General features: G+C 45.4%; 1 protein-coding gene across 2 annotated transcripts; it reads left to right on the forward strand.

Annotated features, from left to right (window-relative positions):
• The first annotated feature begins 451 nt into the window (after nt 1-451).
• iars2 (isoleucyl-tRNA synthetase 2, mitochondrial) lies at nt 452-18,730 on the forward strand. 2 transcript variants are annotated; one of them, XM_029730534.1, is made up of 22 exons: nt 452-862; nt 1,128-1,250; nt 1,416-1,569; nt 1,894-2,042; nt 2,166-2,215; nt 5,701-5,901; nt 6,011-6,126; nt 6,214-6,383; nt 7,166-7,256; nt 7,372-7,523; nt 7,880-8,040; nt 8,119-8,221; nt 8,339-8,432; nt 8,926-9,006; nt 10,433-10,535; nt 10,672-10,774; nt 10,905-11,030; nt 11,149-11,387; nt 11,542-11,687; nt 11,766-11,956; nt 12,108-12,252; nt 17,988-18,730. In XM_029730534.1, exons 1-22 carry the CDS (start codon nt 602-604, stop codon nt 18,131-18,133), a joined length of 3,105 nt encoding a protein of 1,034 aa, XP_029586394.1. In that variant the 5' UTR covers nt 452-601; the 3' UTR covers nt 18,134-18,730. The 2 variants fall into 2 exon arrangements, with proteins under 2 accessions (XP_029586394.1, XP_029586395.1); XM_029730535.1 differs by lacking the exon at nt 8,926-9,006.
• Nucleotides 18,731-18,965: the final 235 nt, after the last annotated feature.

Consider the following 18,965-nt stretch of genomic DNA (forward strand, 5'->3'; position numbering starts at 1 on the left):
CCATCCTGGAATGAGTTTGACACGTGCTTTACAGCGTCTTTGATTTACTGTCAGCAATTCAAATAATAGCCTTTGTGTTTTTTATCACTGTCTTTTTTATGCCTATATATCACGGTCAGTGAATATGCCTATTAATTCACAAGTTTGTAATTTGAAGAGCTTGATACTATTATGATCTCTCCTCAGAGTTTATCACCGGTTGTCCTCCCTGAACATATTGGGGGCATTTTCTACACTAGGCCTATAGTTAGTTTATGATGTTCAAAATATTGGCTATTATGTTATATCCTGATGATACATGCCAAATAAATGTTTTACACAAAAAAATGTGCAAAGTATAAGGGAGTTATACTCCAGTGTAGTAGATGGAGGTAATGCAACATTTATTGGATGCCAACCGCCGTTAAACCTAATCGAAGAAGACAACTAATTTGTCCCTTCACAGTTTCCGTAGTAGTGTTTTACGTCCAGTACTTCCGGAAAACAAGAAAAAAGCGTTCCAACGCTCTAAGAGGTCGCAGTCAGATCGAGGACAATATCACAACAACGAACTTGGTTTAGAATTTTGGTAGGTGGAATAGTACGAAGTGTTTGCCTCTCCATGCTGCTGTGCCGCATTTCAGCAGTGAGCCAGAGCGTAGCGAGATGGGGAACGAGTGTTCGGAGAGGCGCCCTTCTCCACCCCGCACTCTCCTTCAACTCCAGCCGTTGTCAAAATGTCAGCTCCACCGAAGGTACGGTTCACCCTGCAGCCGCCCAGGGTGCGGGGCCGTACCGAGACAGTGTGTTGCTTCCCCGCTCTGAATTCCCCATGAAACTAACCGGACAGAAACTCATAGACCGGGAGGTACAGATACAACAGGTAAGAAGAGTACTCTAGTCTAGCTTGCTAACGTCATACTAACTAGTTAGCTTACCAGTGAGCCACATGTTTCGAAACGGGCGCGTGTGACCGATTGCTAAGGAATGTCAGATAAACAAACAAGAGGTTTACAAGCCACTGCAAGACTGATTTTGGTTAGCTGTCTAACCTTTCTCAATGAGACGGTGTCTGAAATTCAGCTATGTGCCTGTGTTATGACTTCAGACTTGACAGTAATATGTCAGTATATTGATTCTGTGTCTAGGAGTGTGGCTTTGCAGAACTCTACTCATGGCAGAGAGAGAGGAAGGCCAAGAAGGAATACTGTCTCCACGATGGCCCCCCATACGCCAACGGGGACCCACATGTGGGACATGCCCTCAATAAGGTGTTGTTATTTGCTACATTTGCCATTTTAGTCATTTAGCAGGTAATCCAGCTGTGCAATATTTCTCAACTGGACTTGAAACCAGAACAGAGATTAGTCAGTGCTGGCTCTCACTGGCAAGACAAGGCCTTTATCATAATGATTCTTTGGTGTTGTGTGTTCCAGATCCTCAAAGACATCCAGAACCGCTTTGAGATGCTGAGGGGGAAACAGGTTCACTATGTCCCAGGCTGGGACTGCCATGGGCTGCCCATTGAGCTGAAGGCACTGGGAGAGCTGGGAACCAGTGGACTGAGCCCTCTGCAGATACGACAGAAAGGTCAGTGGGGCAGGGAACACTTATTGTGGATGGATGGAACTGACTAGGTATCAAACACAGGTCACCAGCGAGACCTGGCTAGGATCATGTTAGCCTATTGAGCTGAAAGTGTAGGCTGTTAAAAGCGTAGGCATTCACTTTTGGATCTTACACAAATATTCAGGTCTCAGACAAAATTACTCATCACATGACTGTGGTTCACTGAAACACAAAAACAACTCTGCCTATTGATTTCATAGAATCTGATATCCCCCTGTGTATGTATGACACCAGAAAATCAGCCGTGTGTGTCTGTTGATGAACTCTGGTCCCTCTGCTCTCCAGCTCGGGAGTTTGCAGAGGGGGCGATCGCTCGTCAGCGCGCTGCCTTCCAGCGCTGGGGCGTGATGGCGGACTGGGATAAGTGCTACTACACCTTTGATGGGACTTATGAGGCAGCTCAGCTTAAGGTCTTCCAGGACATGCACAGCAAGGTGGGATATATTCTATCAATTTGGGTCAGCCTGCCTCTCCAGAAGATCTGACACTCATTCTTTCACTTGCTCGCTCTTTCTCCCCCAGGAGCTAACTGTTTGTTCTTGTGTTGTAATTTCTAGGGTTTGATCTACCAGGACTACAAGCCAGTTTTCTGGTCTCCTTCCTCCAGGTAGGCAGCACTTAGTGACTTCTGGATATAGTCTCTGCTACACAGCTCTTCCACATACTTTTGGCCATGTAGTGTATGTGGATACCCCTTCAAATTAGTGGATTCCGCTATTTCAGCCACACCCATTGCTGACAGGTGTGTTTTATTTATTTAACCAGGCAAGTCAGTTAAGAACAGATTCTTATTTACAATGACGGCCTAGGAACAGTGGGTTAACTGCCTTGTTCAGGGGGAGAAAAACAGATTTTTACCTTGTCAGATTGGGGATTCGATCTAGCAACCGTCCGGTTACTAGACCAACGCTTTGACCACTAGACTACCTGCCACCCAGTGTATACAATCGAGCACACAGCCATGCAATATATCCATAGACAGAGATTGGCAGTAGAATTGCCTGTACTGAAGAGCTCAGTGACTTTCAAAGTGGCACCTTTCCAACAAGTCAGTTTGTCAAATTTCTGCCCTGCTAGAGCTGCCCTGGTCAATTGTAAGCGCTGTTATTGTGAAGTGGAAACGTCTAGGTCCAACAACGGCTCACAGAACGAGACTGCCAAGTGCTGAAGCGCATAGTGCGTAATAATCGTCTGTCCTCTGTTGCAACACTCACTATCGAGTTCCAAACTGCCTCTGGAAGCAACGTCAGCACAAGAACTGTTCGTCAGGAGCTTCATGAAATGGGTTTCCATGGCCAAGCAGCCACACACAAGCCTTATAGGTTTATGTTTAATTTATTTGCACCAAAGAAACAACTTATTGTCAACAATACAGATAAAAACATTGAAATAAAAAAACGGTATGCAGGTGTGGTTGGAAGCCCATTGGCTGAAATGTAAACCACACCACAAAAAACAATACATTTTTATTTATTTATTTTTATTTCACCTTTATTTAACCAGATAGGCCAGTTGAGAACAAGTTTTCATTTACAACTGCAACCTGGCCAAGATTTTGTATTTTTATTTTGTTTTACCTTTATTTAACTAGGCAAGTCAGTTAAGAACTAATTCTTATTTTCAATGACGGCCTGTAGCTTAACTGCCTTGTTCAGGGACAGAGCGAAGGTTTTTTACCTTGTCAGCTCGGAGATTCGATCTTGCAACCTTAACAAGTCCAACGCTCTAACCACTAGGCTACCTGCCGCCCATGAAGATGAAGCAAAGCAGTGCGACAAAACAACAACACAGGGTTACACATAAACAAACGTACAGTCAATAACACAAAATAAAAGAAAATAGAAAAATCTATGTACAGTGTGTGCAAATGTAGGGAGGTAGGCAATAAATAGGCCCTAGAGGTGAAAATAATTACAATTTAGCATTAATGTAAATAATAATATGGGGATGAGGTAGTCAGGTGTGCTATTTACAGATTGGCTGTGTACAGGTACAGTGATCGGTAAGTTGCTCAGATAGCTGATGCTTAAAGCTAGAGAGGGAGATGTAAGACTCCAGCTTCAGTGATTTTTGCAATTCGTTCCAGTCATTGGCAGCAGAGAACTGGAAGGAAAGGCGGCCAAAGTAAGTGTTGGCTTTGGGGAGGACCAGTGCAATATACCTGCTGGAGCGCGTGCTACGGGTGGGTGTTGCTATGGTGACCAGTGAGCTGAGATAAGGCGGGGCTTTACCTAGCAAAGACTTATAGATGACCTGGAGCCAGTGGGTTTGGCGACAGATATGTAGTGAGGGCCAGCCAACGAGAGCATACAGGTCGCAGTGGTGGGTAGTATATGGGGCTTTGGTGATAAAACGGATGGCACTGTGATAGACTACATCCAGTTTGCTGAGTAGAGTGTTGGGGGCTATTTTGTAAACGACATCGCCGAAGTAAAGGATCAGTAGGATAGTCAATTTTACGAGGGTATGTTTGGCAGCATGAGTGAAGGATGCTTTGTTGCGAAATAGGATGCCGATTCTAGATTTAATTTTGGATAGGAGATGCTTAATGTGAGTCTGGAAGGAGAGTTTACAGTCTAACCAGACATCTAGGTATTTGTAGTTGTCCACATATTCTAGGTCAGAACCGTCCAGAGTAGTGATGCTAGTCGGGCGGGAGGGTGCGGGTAGCAATTTGTTGAAGAGCATGCACTTAGTTTTACTAGCATTTAAAAGCAGTTGGAGGCCATGGAAGGAGTGTGTTGTATGGTGTTGAAGCTTGTTTGGAGGTTTGTTAGCACAGTGTCCAAAAAAGGGCCAGATGTATACAGAATGTTGTCGTCTGCGTAGAGGTGGATCAGAGAATCACCAGAAGCAAGAGCGACATCATTGATATTTACAGAGAGAGGAGTCGGCCCGAGAATTGAACCCTGTGGCACCCCCATAGACTGCCAGAGGTCTGGACAACAGGCCCTCCGATTTGACACACAGAACTCTATCTGAGAAGTAGTTGGTGAACCAGGCGAGGCAGTCATTTGAGAAGCCAAGGCTATTGAGTCTGCCGATAAGAATGCGGTGATTGACAGAGTCGAAAGCCTTGGCCAGGTCAATGTAGATGGCTGCACAGTACTGTTTTTTATCGATGGCGGTTAGGATATCATACACGAGTACAAAAATGAAGTTTTTAAAACGGATAACAAAACTTCTAATTATAAATGAATTGATCAGTAACCATGATCACCATGCGCAATGTCAAGCATTGACTGGGGTGATGTAAATCTTGCCACCATTGGACTCTGGAGCAGTGGAAACACGTTTTCTGGAGTAATGAATCATGCTTCAGCATTTGGCACTCTGACAGACTAATCTCCATAGACAATTATTCGTCCATGGAAAAGATTGTGAACAGCCCTTCAAATTAGTGGGTTTGGCTATTTTCCGAATCCACCAATAACGTGCTCCTGGCGGATGTCAGCATAGTGCCAACTGTAAAGTTTTGTGATGGAGGAATAATGTTGAGGCTGTTTTTCATGGTTTGTCTAGGCCCCTTAGTTCTAGTTAAGATAAATCTTAACGCTACAGCATACAATGACGTTCTTGACGATTCTGTGCTTCCAACTTTGTGGCAACAGTTTGGGAAAGGCCCTTTCCTGTTTCAGCATGACAATGCCCCCGTGCACAAATCGAAGTCCATACAGAAATGGTTTGTTGAGATTGGTGTGGAAGAACTTGACTGGCCTGCACAGAACCCTGACCTCAACCCCATCAAACACCTTTGGGATGAATTGGAATGCCGACTGCGAGCCAGGCCTAATCGCCCAACAACAGTGCCCGACCTCACTAATGCTCTTGTGGCTGAATGGAAGCAAGTCCCCGCAGCAATGTTCCAACATCTAGTGGAAAACCTTCCCAGAAGAGTGGAGGCAATTATAGCAGTAAAGGGGGGGACCAACTCCATAATAATGGCCATGGTCTTGGAATGAGATGTTCAGCGAACAGGTGTACACATTCTTCTGGCCATGTAGTGTATCTCTGCTGCGTATCTCCCCCCTACCCCTCTGTTCATTCTCTTCCTCCTTACCTCTAATTCTTCCCCTCTCTCTCTCTCCCCAGGACAGCTCTTGCGGAGGCAGAGTTGGAGTATAACCCAAAGCACGTGAGCAAAGCAATCTACGTCACCTTTGCCCTGGCCACTCTGCCCCCTAAGATGGCGGAAGCTGTAGGGGAGTTGGGCAGCATTTCTGTGTTGGTGTGGACCACCCAACCATGGACCATCCCAGCCAACCAGGCTGTCTGCTTTATGCCCAATGCCCAGTAAGTGCTACTGTCAACAGACATCCCCTCCACACACACACCTGCACCTTCAGTACTGTACGGTATAACTCCCATCTGTTGTAAATGTGTTCTAATATCTCACACACAGGTACTCAGTAGTGAAGAGGAGAGACAGCTCACAGCTCCTCCTAGTGGCCACTGAGCGTGTTTCCAGCCTGGCAACTCTGCTGAGCACAGAGCTGGAGAATGTGGGCACTTTCACAGGTAAACTGGACACACACACACACACTCAGACAGACACATAAACATTGTCATGTCACTCTCACTTTCTCTTCCCATCCCCACCTCCAGGTGCAGAACTTGAGGGAGGAGTCTGCCAGCATCCCACCATTCCCAGGAAGGAGGTTCCATTGCTTCCAGCTAATTTTGTGACCATGGGCAAAGGAACGGGATTGGTCCACACAGCTCCTGCCCATGGGATGGAGGACTACAGTGTGGCCTCACACTTTAAACTGTCAGTGGTGCGTTCCTTTAGTTGACTAATATACCAATGGGATTGACAGAACAATATAAGTTGGCCAACTTCAAAAACATTCTGGCTTCCAGGCTAATAGTTTGTAAGTCTTCATGAACTTCCAATGACATCTGTCCTAGAGATGGGCACGGTTTGTATTTCTATTAAGGATTCCCATTAGCTCATCCTGGGGTCCAATCTCTTCCTGGGGTTAATCAAATGTCCGAACGGATGTTAGTATTCGATTACTTGAGTGAGTGTTCATTTTCAGAGTGAACAAATTTCAGGACTATTTTAACAATGAAAAAGCTTTGTCTAAATTACATTATCCTTGTGACATTTTTACCTGCAATGATATGCCAAAGAGTTTAATAACCACTACATTTGAAATTCCTAATTTAATGAAACTGCAAAACTTTTGAGTGTAGTTTTTATAATGCTGCGTTACATTGCTATTGCCCCAGTTCAAATAGCAATTACAGGCGCTCATCTAAGAGTTTCCACAATACCTGACACAAATCAACGCAAAACACTCACCAGAAAAACGTTTTGTAACAATCAGTTATATCTTAGCGAAAGTCACACTTCTCTTTCACTGTTGCTGTTAGCCAAACTACTGAAGAAAAGCAGCATGTCTGCTGTTTACCTGCCGTGTGCATTTGTGTCGTTCTGATTTGGTCGATAGTCTATCATTTTATTTTTTTGTGTAATTCTTTAAATAACAATGAGAATTTCGACTCCGTATATCTGAATGTCATATTATTTGTGTGTGTATTTTCTCTGGTCTAGGAGTGTATCGTGGATGAGGAAGGCAGGTTCACTGAGCTGGCAGGGCCTGAGCTACAGAGTCTCTCTGTGATGGGGGAGGGAAACGATACAGGTAGGAAGAAACGGTCGTGAGAGAGACAGGGATGAGAATGCTTAACTTGTATTGTCTAGTTCAACTTCTTGCTCTCTTTGTATAAGCTTTTGTGTGTGTTTTGTGTGCATGTCAGTGATCTCCATGCTGAAGGCTGTCGGTTCTCTAGTGAAGGAGGAGGAGTGTGTCCACAGTTACCCGTACGACTGGAGGAGTAAAGAGCCTGTAGTCATCAGACCCAGCAAACAGTGGTTCATTAACATCACCAGCCTCAAAGACAAGGCCAAGGTAGGAATCACACACTGAGGATAACTCTTACAAACAGGGATGAATCTCAGTTCTCACTAAGATACATTGAGAAGGATTCTTTCAAACCGGTGATGATTCTCACTCGCATACACTTAGAACAGGTCCCACTCAGTAAGTTAGACTCTTAGAAACTGAGAGTGATTCTTCTTATAGAGCGGGGATCAATATAATTCAGCTGCGGGATGATTTTTTTTCTTCTTCAACGGATGGTCAGGGGGCCGGAACATAATTACAAATCATTTGTAGACTGCAAGAAGCCCAAAGAGAGAATATCTGACTAAAACATTTAGTTGTGGAACCCTGCTCTAGAGGATTAAGAAACTCTTTGTGTGTAGGAAGTGCTGGCTAAGGTGCGTGTGATCCCAGAATCGGCGAGGGGCAGTCTGTTGGCCCACCTGGACAGAAGACCGTACTGGTGTATCTCACGCCAGAGGAGCTGGGGTGTGCCCATACCTGTGTTCTACCACAAGGAGACAGGAGAGCCTCTCATTAACAAGTAACTACACACACCCACAAACATTCACACACACACTCAACACCACCCCGCTCTGACCCCTGCACTCTCCCCCTAAAGGCACACTGTATCCCATGTGACCCAGCTGTTCTCAGAGAAGGGCAGTGACTGCTGGTGGGAGCTGCCCCTGGAATCTCTACTGCCACCAGAGGTGCTCAAGAAGGTGAGTCACCGCAGCACTTTCACTCACAAGTCAGTGAATATGGTTGTATGATTAAAATAGGATTTTAGCACCTTGTGTATGTGTGAAGGTTAAGGTATGTGTGTGTGTGTTTGTCAGAGTAAAGCAGGAGAGGTAACGGACTACGAGCGTGGTGATGATGTGTTGGACATCTGGTTTGACAGTGGAACCTCCTGGGCTGCTGTTCTTGAAGGTGAGGCTCTGTGTTTAGCTAACCTGGCGAAGCTACGTACTACATCTGCCAAGTATTCTTACACTAGCGATTACACTTTTCTTAGAATTCAAGGCGGTCTGAAGGTTGTTTTCTTAGCTAGGCCTAGCTAAATCACAATTTGCTAAGTGTCCTTACTGCACTAACCAGTTATTGAATACTGCACAAACTGCCTGGTAATGCTATCTCTCTCTGGCACTTGGCTTATCGTGAATTGTTTATGCATTAGAAATGACTTCTATCTCGTGTGAAGCGTGTCTAGTCCTCGTACATCAGCCATTAGCTTTATCTCTCTCTGGAACACGCTGTGACACCTTACTGAAGTGTTTTATAGTCAGATAATGAGGAAGTCTTTAATTTGTTTGGATATTGTTCTTGTTGTGGCATTTGGCAAGACTGACATCCAACATACAGCCACACAATTTTCCAAGGTTTACCCATGTTGTCCATGTGAGTGGTTGTGTTGTGTTTTCAGAAATGAAGGAGGAGAGTGACACTGACTCTGAGTCACGGCTCAGCTGGCTCCCTACCTCCCTACGCAAACCCCTGGTGCCAGGTTAATAACCCCCAGACCCCTCTTCTACTCATCCCTCCTTCCCCCCCTTTCTACTCATCCCTCCTTCCCCCCTTTCTACTCATCCCTCCTTCCCCCCCTTTCTACTCATCCCTCCTTCCCCCCCTTTCTACTCATCCCTCCTTCCCCCCTTTCTACTCATCCCTCCTTCCCCCCCTTTTCTACTCATCCCTCCTTCCCCCCCTTTTCTACTCATCCCTCCTTCCCCCCCTTTTCTACTCATCCCTCCTTCCCCCCTTTTCTACTCATCCCTCCTTCCCCCCCTTTTCTACTCATCCCTCCTTCCCCCCCTTTTCTACTCATCCCTCCTTCCCCCCCTTTTCTACTCATCCCTCCTTCCCCCCCTCTTCTACTCATCCCTCCTTCCCCCCCTCTTCTACTCATCCCTCCTTCCCCCCCTCTTCTACACATCCCTCCTTCCCCCCCTCTTCTACTCATCCCTCCTTCCCCCCCTCTTCTACTCATCCCTCCTTCCCCCCCTCTTCTACTCATCCCTCCTTCCCCCCCTCTTCTACTCATCCCTCCTTCCCCCCCCTCTTCTACTCATCCCTCCTTCCCCCCCTCTTCTACTCATCCCTCCTTCCCCCCCCCTCTTCTACTCATCCCTCCTTCCCCCCCTCTTCTACTCATCCCTCCTTCCCCCCCTCTTCTACTCATCCCTCCTTCCCCCCCTCTTCTACTCATCCCTCCTTCCCCCCCTCTTCTACTCATCCCTCCTTCCCCCCCCTCTTCTACTCATCCCTCCTTCCCCCCCCCTCTTCTACTCATCCCTCCTTCCCCCCCTCTTCTACTCATCCCTCCTTCCCCCCTCTTCTACTCATCCCTCTTACTTTCTCTTCTCTCCACAGCATGTGGGACTCTGAGCACCTTGTTTGGGAGCTGAGCACCTTAAAGATTGGTTATCAATAAGATTCACTCCCTGGCTGCGCTCTCTGTTTAGTCAGCGGTCTCTCTCTTTGGCAGCAAGGGAGGATCTCCCCCTGAAAGCCGGGTGACTGTACCTGTGCTACTGTCTAAGGCAGGAGCACTACGGTCTCTAAGCCTCTCTCTAACCTCTACAGTACCCCGTGGCTTTGGAAGGCTGCCTCGCCATGTAACGTTCCTGTACTGTCTCTCCCAAGGCTGGCCAAGGTGGAATGTCTGTCGCTACTACTTTCACGCAGGGCATTGGTCAAGGCATGGTTGCATAATCTTGGTATACTTGTCATGCATTGTCTCAATGTCCTCACTACCAGTGGCTGTGTTCTCTGTCCCTCTAGACTTGTCCCACCTCTTGTGAACAAAGTCAGTGATGTTCCCCTGATACTAACCATCTGGCTTTCATCTCTGTTCGCATGAATTGGTTAAGAACAAAACACTGCAAAGTACAAAATATGTTTTTCCACTCGCTCCCTTTCTCTCTCGTCAGACTCGAGGGCTGATGTGTATGTGGAGGGAAAGGACCAGATAGGCGGTTGGTTCCAGTCGTCTCTGCTCACCAGTGTCGCCGTGCAGAAAAGGGCACCCTACAAGTCAGTGAAATACTTCTTATATCTATGTGTGCTTGTTGTAAATGTGTCTGTAAGAAAGCCAGTGAAGAAACTGTATTCATAACTTTCTCTCTCAGGGCTCTGATGATGCATTACTTTCTCTCTCTTTCTCTCTCAGGGCTCTCATGATACATGACTTTGTGATAAGTGAAAAAGGAGAGAAGATGTCCAAGTCTTTAGGCAACGTAGTAGACCCCGATACAGTCATCCACGGGGGGGAGGTGAGAGGCTGTGGATGAGACCTAACCTTTCTGGAGAAACACACACACTTCCGGGGTGGTTAACAGTGTTAGTTCTTAAACGCTTTCACCCTACCCCACTCTCCTATCTCTTTCCCTCTATTTCTCCCAGGACCCCAGTGTGTCTCCTGCCTATGGAGTGGATGTGTTGCGTTGGTGGGTGGCAGAGTCCAACGTCTTCTCTGAGGTCCAGATCGGCCCCAACGTGCTCAACTCAGCCAGAGACAGCATCAATAAGGTGAGTCTCATGGTGTCTGCGATCTGTGGGTCTGTCTGGAAAAAAAATCTATCTGTGTAGAAGTCTTGTTACCTGCTTCTCCACACTGCTGTAATAACTCTTCCTCGTCTCTTTCTAGTTGAGGAATACCCTGAAGTTCTTGCTAGGGAATCTGCAGGGTTTTGACCCTCGTACCCAGGCAGTGGACCCTAAAGAAATGCACTACATCGACCAGTACCTACTGCACCTTCTACGGAACTACAGTATGAAGATGACAGATGCCTACAATGATTTTGGTGCGGGCAGGGCCATCCGCCTGCTCCAAGCCTTCATCACCAGAGACCTCTCCAAGTTCTACTTCAGCATCATCAAGGACAGGTACTGATACTCTTGCTAAATACTACTACCACCACTACTATTGTTATTACATTGTCTACTACTACTCTGTTACACTTGTGACAACACTATAATGACTAATGTCATTGCTACTATATGGCACTATTAATAGTGTGTTACTCTCTCCCTCTCCCAGGCTGTACTGTGATCCTGAGGACTCGTTGGGTCGGCGGTCCTGTCAGACGGTTCTAGAGGAGATTCTGGACGGAGTGACGCGCTCCATCGCTCCTATCCTACCTCACCTGGCCGAAGAGGTCTACTTACACGCCCCAGGACATAACGGTATGGCCTTGTGTGTGCGCGTGCGTGCCTGCCTGCCTGTACCTGTGTGTCAGTGACTCTGAAAGTCTCTATCTTCAGAGGGGGAGACCCTGTTCAGGAGTGGCTGGATTAAGAGCAGTCCTGTGTGGCGGAGGCCGGGATTGGAGGAAGCCGTGGAGGGGGCATGCGCTATCAGGGATTCCTTCCTGTCCTCTATCCCAGGACGCAATGCAGCAGAGTATGAGCTGACCATAGAGATTGAGCCTGGCCTACTGTTTGAACTCATTGAGGTAAGGGGGCAGAATGCGCTCTCTGATGTCCTCATAATCACTATAGCACAAACGGCTGAGATGTAGTTGTATGGAAGTGACGGTCTTTCACGTCTCAGAAAGGCGACTCCAAGTTGGCTACCACAAACTATCTAATCTCGCTCTTTCTCAGTCTCTCCAAGAAGAACCTACTTCCTCTTACTCTCAGCTAACAGAGCTGATGATGTCATCGCGGACAACCCTGACCAGCTCCCTGCCCAGAGACCTGCCCAATGATGCCCTCATCAGCAACGGCAGTTTCCTCATCAACCTTGAGGGTGAGTCCCAGCTAAGCTAACACTAGCACATTTCCAATGCTGAATCCAAAATGAAACTCTGGGTTCTATTGGGCTCCCGAGTGGGGTTCTATTGGGCTCCCGAGTGGGGTTCTATAGGGCTCCCGAGTGGGGTTCTATAGGGCTCCCGAGTGGGGTTCTATAGGGCTCCCGAGTGGCGCAGCAGTCTAAGGCACTGCATCTCAGTGCAAGAGGCGTCACTGCAGTCCCTGGTTCGAATCCAAGCTGCATCACATCCGGCTATGATTGGGAGTCCCATAGGGGGGCGCACAATTGGCCCAGCGTCGTCCAGGTTTGGACGGGGTAGTCCGTCATTGTAAATAAGAATTTGTTCTTAACTGGCTTGCCTAGTTAAATAAAGGTTACTTTAAAAATGTTTTTATATACAATCATATCCGCTTTAGCTGACATCTGCAAAGCGGTTGTTTTGGCAGTGTAGGAGGTAGAACTGCGTTAGAGCTGTCAAATCCACAGGCAGCTCCTGGCATTATACCTAAAGCGGACATTGCCATTGGCTGCACGGAGTCCCATTAAGAAATCCCATGCAGCCTTGTTTACAAGTTCGAACACTGGAATATGAGATGTAATCTACACCTTTTATTAAGATGATGCAAATCCTCATTATTTAGTTTAAGGATTTTTTTTTAATTTGAGCGTCATTATTTCTATATAGCCAACACTTTCTCATTCTGAACTTCTAACGCGAGTGGATGGGTGTGGCTTCGTGACACTGATCAAGATAAGCTGCTCACCAATTTGACAGCTCCAACAGTTAATAGCCAATTTATACTTGCTCTAGCAATGCGATCCGGAGGCTCCGTATGGAGGGTTTGACACAGTTGACGGTAGGTGAGGCAGGAGGTCCTGTATAAAACACTCACTTTCTTGACAACTTCCTTCACAACAGCTCTGCTCTGCTCAAGAAGTATGAATGCTCTGACTACTTCTACGGAGGCCGCATCGCAGTAAATTCTGTACAGCCACTGCAGGCGTCGGATTGTCCTTTTAGGCCTACACCTATATTGTGTTTATACAGGACCTACTGCCCCCACCTACCGTCAACTAATCATGTACATATGGAGCTATAAGGAGCCCTCCACATTGTTACAAATTTTGGGAGGCGCACGGCGATGACGCTCCAGAGACTCCGAAATTGCATCACACCCACCTTACGGAGCCTCTGGATCGCCAACCCGGAGCAAGCATGAATTGGCTTTTACACCTCAGACTAGTGTTGAACGGTATACTGAAACTTCTGTACTTTTGGAAACTAGAATATGAAAAGGGTTCGGTACTATAATGTTTGGCGCGTGGGTAAAATCACACGGGAAGCCAAGCCAGAAATGAAAACTAAAAAGCCATATTACAACCAGTGATGTAGTGGAGGGTAAATACTGTTTACACCTTTTTTTTGTGAAAAAGCATTTTCACCTTTTTGGTTGTTCACTGCTCTAGAAAGTTGAGTGAGTGAAGTTCAATCTCGTGCTTCACTTGGTGGGCTGATAATTCTAAGTGGCAAATTTTATTGGTCACATTCACGTGTTTAGCAGATGTTATTGCGGGTGTAGCGAAATGCTTGTGTTTCTAACAGTGCAGTAATATCTAACAAGTAATATCTTACAATACACACATCTAAAGGAATGGAATTAAGAATATATAAATATTTGGACGAGCGATGTCAGAGTGGCATAGACTAAGAATAGAATACAGTATATACATATGAGATGAGTAATGCAAAAATATGTAAACATTATTAAAGTGACTAGTGTTCCATTATTAAAGTGGCCAGTGATTTCTAGTCTATAAGGCAGCAGCAGCCTCTAATGTGCTAGTGATGGCTGTTTAACAGTCTGATGGCCTTGCGATAGAAGCTGTCTTTTAGGCTCTGTCGCAGCTTTGATGCACCTATACTGACCTCGCCTTCTGGATGATAGTAGGGTGAACAGGCAGAGGCTCAGGTGGTTGTAGGTGTCCTGGAGGGCAGGTAGTTTGCCCTCGGTGATGCATTGGGTAGACCACACCACCCTCTGGAGAGCCCTGCGGTTGTGGGCAGTGCAGTTGCCATACCAGGCGTTGATACAGGATGCTCTCAATTGTGCATCTGTAAAAGTTTTAGGTGCCAAGCCAAGTTTCTAAAGTCTCCTGTGGTTGAAGAACCACACTGTCTGTGTTGGTGGACCATTTCAGTTTGTCAGTGATGTGTACGCTGAGGAAATTGAAGCTTTCCACCTTCTCCACTGCGGTCCTGTGGATGGGGGGGTGCTCCCTCTGCTGTTTTCTGAAGTCCACAATCAGCTCCTTTGTTTTGTTGACATTGGGTGAGTTTTATTTTCCTGGCACCATAATCCCAAGGCCCTCACCACCTCTCTGTAGGCAGTCTCGTCATTGTTTGTAATCAGGCCTACTACTGTTGTGTTGTCTGCCAACTTGATGATTTGAGTTGGAGGAGTGCGTAGCCACGCAGTCATGGGTGAACAGGGAGTACAGAAGGGGGCTGAGCACGCACCCTTGTGGGGCCCCAGTGTTGATGATCAGTGAAGTGGTGGTGTTTCCTACCTTCACTACCTGGGGGCGGCCCGTCAGGAAGTCCAGGTCCCAGTTGCAGAGGGCTGGTTTCAGACCCAGGGCCTCGAGCGTAATGATGAGCTTGGAGGGTACTAGGGTGTTGATTGCTGAGCTATAGTCAATGAACAGCACAGCATTATTACATAGGTATTCCTCTTGTCCAGATGGGATAGGGCAGTGTGCAGTGCGATGGTGATGCTATTGTGGCGGTAAGCAAATTGAAGTGGATCTAGGGTGTCAGGTAAGTTATGTGTAACCTTTATTTAACTAGGCAAGTCAGTTAAGATCAAATTCCTATTTACAATGATGGCCTAAGTTAGAGGTGATATGATCCTTGACTAGTCTCTCAAAGCGCTTCATGGTGACAGAAGTGAGTGCTACGGAGCGATAGTCATTTAGTTCAGTTACCTTTGCTTTCTTGGGTGCTGGAGACACAGATCGGATGCAAGCAGAGACAGGTTAGTAGTACAGTGGTTCCCAAACTTGGGGTCGGGGATTCATATGGGGTCCCCGAGAGTTGAAATTATCAAACCCATTAAATGGGTATAGAATCCAACATTTTAGAGTGAACTTTTACTGTTAGAATGCACTTTAATGTCATTATGTGTTGGGACAGCCTGTGGGACCTAAATTTGATTGAAATATAAAAACAATTGAAATATAAAACTGCTTTACAGATAGTAGTGAGACAAACAGTGGCGAGGCTGAGGCAGGCTGCCATGCAGGAGGCAGAGAGAGGAAGCAAACAGAGAGGTTACAGTTGTTCCCAAACTTGGTTGGTGGGGTCCCCTGAAATATAAATGGGGTCCCCAGAGAATCTAATCTTAACAAACACAATAACTTGTTCATCTTCAAATGGGTATACTGCCCTTCCAAGCAAAAAGGCAGTAACTGCTCAAAGTGTGGAACTGAAAAAAATAGCTTTTATTTACCTTGGTTTCACAGTAACTTTATGCAGTTACTGCTAACATGACCCCCATTTTCTCCAAAACACAACACAATAGAGGTAGGATACGTGTCCACATAATTAAGCATGTATTTAATGTAGCAAAAATGACTAACTCATTTTTGACCAAATGAGCAGTTACTGCCTTTTTGCTTGGTAGGGCAGTTTAAACTACAACATTTTAGATTCAACTAAGGGCTTTTTATACGGGTGCACTTTAGGTGTTTACAATACAGAACTGAATTACATGAGATACTAAGAACATGAACGTGATATGCGTTTTTTTGTCATTTTTTACTACAGAAAATTACATTTAGGCCTTCCCAATAGACCTGCATGAAAATGCAATCAAACAATACAGTTCTAAAAATGTCATGTTTTGGTTTATATCGGTGGTTGTTAGTCTTATCTCTAGTTTACCCCTGCCCTTTTTTTCTACCACTACATCCCTGATTACAACCTGTGTTGTGATAATTGCATTGTTTGCTCTATAACCTGTTAGTTCATATTCCTTCCCACCGTGATAATATAGGCCTAAGTCAGAGACAGAATAAATTCAGCCACACCTTTGTTTCATCACAAAACCAGAGGGCAACATCCGGTTTAGTCCACAAAGCAAAGCATATTGCATGTAACAAACAGTTACATGACCTCCAGCATGGTCAAGCAAGTGAAAATGTTGGAAACATTAAGACTACTAAACAACTATTGATTTAGAACCATGGAGAGTTACCGCAAGTCACAAAGAAAACAGGAGCTGCCTCCACTATTCCAGCAAAATGCTTTGTGAACATTTCAACATTATCAAATCACTTATGCTTAGTCTAATACAGTGACAACTAAAACATTCCAAAAACAATTTAGTCCAATCAGCGTAAGATCACGTGGCTGTCCATGGCACTGATTTCTGTGTGTGCGTAAGTAGAAAAAACACAGTTGATTTACCCTACTTGAAGAGAAACGCCAATGCCATCCTCTCATGTTGCCGAAACGGTTTGTGACTCTGTCATACAGTACACACTTAGTTTTTGTTGTCCTAGGCTACCTGGCCAGGCCAGAGGCACAATGTATGAATTTATGGTTGGAGCAGATTTGCCGTTATATTCATTGGCAAGTACTTAAAATTAAGTGAAACCACAAGTCCAAATCCCTATATCCGTCCATGGCTAATTTAGGAAATGTCCAATTTTAGCAAGCTAGCCACCAGAGGGCAACAATTTAAAAAAAATCTGCCAATGACGTTTGGGTTGATGTGATTGGTGTGAAGCCAAGTCCAAACTGGTTTCTCTTTACACTTTTGTTTTGGTGTGCCAGGACCATTCACAGTTGAGCTCACTCAGTTTCTCAATGCTGATTGGCTATTATTATATACTTTTTTTCATTAAGGCCAAATTATTTGTAATCTGTAGCACCATGAAATCAGCCAAAACAACCTCAATAACTCAATGCATGCACACGTTCTTATTGAATAGGCCTAGGCTACATCTTGATTTACCGTTCAAATAAATGACCATTATGTAGTTAAATTGATTGTGTAGTTGATTTATTAATGCATACATGGCTGTCTCTAAAACAATTGTCCTAAAAAAACAAATGTAATATTGAACAGAGCAGTAGCTGAGTTTCTCTCTGTGACTTTGGCTAATATGCCTTTTTTTTACCCTGTGGTTTGTTTTTGTATTGTGATACTTAACCTGGTATCAGTATCTAAGTCAATTCTGGTATCGTGACCACTACCTCAAGACACCTCCAAAACTTCAGCTATGCGGGTGTCTGCTATCGCCCGTTAACACTTGATCTGACTGAATCTTTGCCTTAGGCTTTTTTTTACAGGCAGCCCAATTCTGAACTTTGTTTTCACTAATTGGTCTTTTGACGAATCAGATCAGCTCGGGAAAAAAAAAAAAGAGCTGATGTGATTGGTCAACACCAATTAGTGTAAAGAATATCAAAATTGGGCTGCCGGTTTAACGCAATCATAGTCTGTTCAAAACACCCAAGTGTTTTAGGGGTCATACAGTAACCGGGGTCGTGTTCACTAGACACCAAACCTTAACTTGTCGAATAAGAAACTTATTTTTGTTGTGAAACGTTTTCCCTTGAAAAATGTTTGTTTTAATATGGTGTCTGGGGTGCACTAATGAATATGACCTTGGTAACCTCCCTAATCATAGCCCCTAGTAACCTTTTCTCTTTGTCCAATCAGGTGGGGTTATCCGTGAGGACAGTGCTTACCAAGTAGCGGCAGTGCCCACCTCCATGGCCCGGTGCCCGAGGTGCCGCCGGTACACCTCAGACTCTCCAGACTGCCCCTGCCCCCGCTGCCAGACCGTCCTTGCTAGGGTGCAGTGACACGTCTACCCGCACCCTTGTCACCATGACAACCTGCAAATTGCCCTCTGACCCGGTCTGTCTGCTGAACTGACTCCAGACAACCAGGGGTCAACAAAGAAAGACCCTGCTTAGCAACGCACTGAGAGGGGTAACAGCCAGACTGTCTGGCAGTTACCTAAATGACATTACCTACATTTTTTTCAGCTCTTCAACTGACATTGACGCTGGCATGCAGTGAGGATGGATGGTTTACAAGACAGGCTTTGTAAAACAAAGCACACATTTTATTTTGAGAGGGAATTGTCATGCAGTCCTTTTGAGTTCATAAGACACCTCAGTGATGTTTCCTAGAAAGGGACATGAATTGATAGTCCTGGACCCCTCCTATGAGGCACAGAGTGCAGTAATATACCTACTAAGAGAATCAAGTCATCGGGTCAGATTATTGTATGTATTAAAAGGATATATAGGAAGGTACAACACTGAGCGCTTAGTTTTTTTTAATTTGTATTCATGTTTAATGATAATCTGTATAGTACTCCTGTCCACTTGTACCAAATATATTAAAGGATTATCATTAAAATACACTCGGAAGCCAAGTAGGTGCAATATTCCTAAAAAGCCTCTTAAACCAGTGATTCCTATCACCCTTTGAAAATCACGGTGTCATTCAGTAGGGTACAAATGTATGAGCCTACCTGAATGGTTAGGAGAGAATCCCATGGCGGTTTGTACTGAACGCCACGTTTCCCCAAAACGTTCTTGAACAGACATTGAAGTACTTTTGGTGTGTGGCTTGAAGCAAAGAGTGACGTATTAAGGGCAGTGATGCATTTAACCCACAACCCAA

This window comes from Salmo trutta, chromosome 33 (assembly GCF_901001165.1).
Source record: "Salmo trutta chromosome 33, fSalTru1.1, whole genome shotgun sequence".
NCBI classification, from domain to species: Eukaryota; Metazoa; Chordata; class Actinopteri; order Salmoniformes; family Salmonidae; genus Salmo; species Salmo trutta.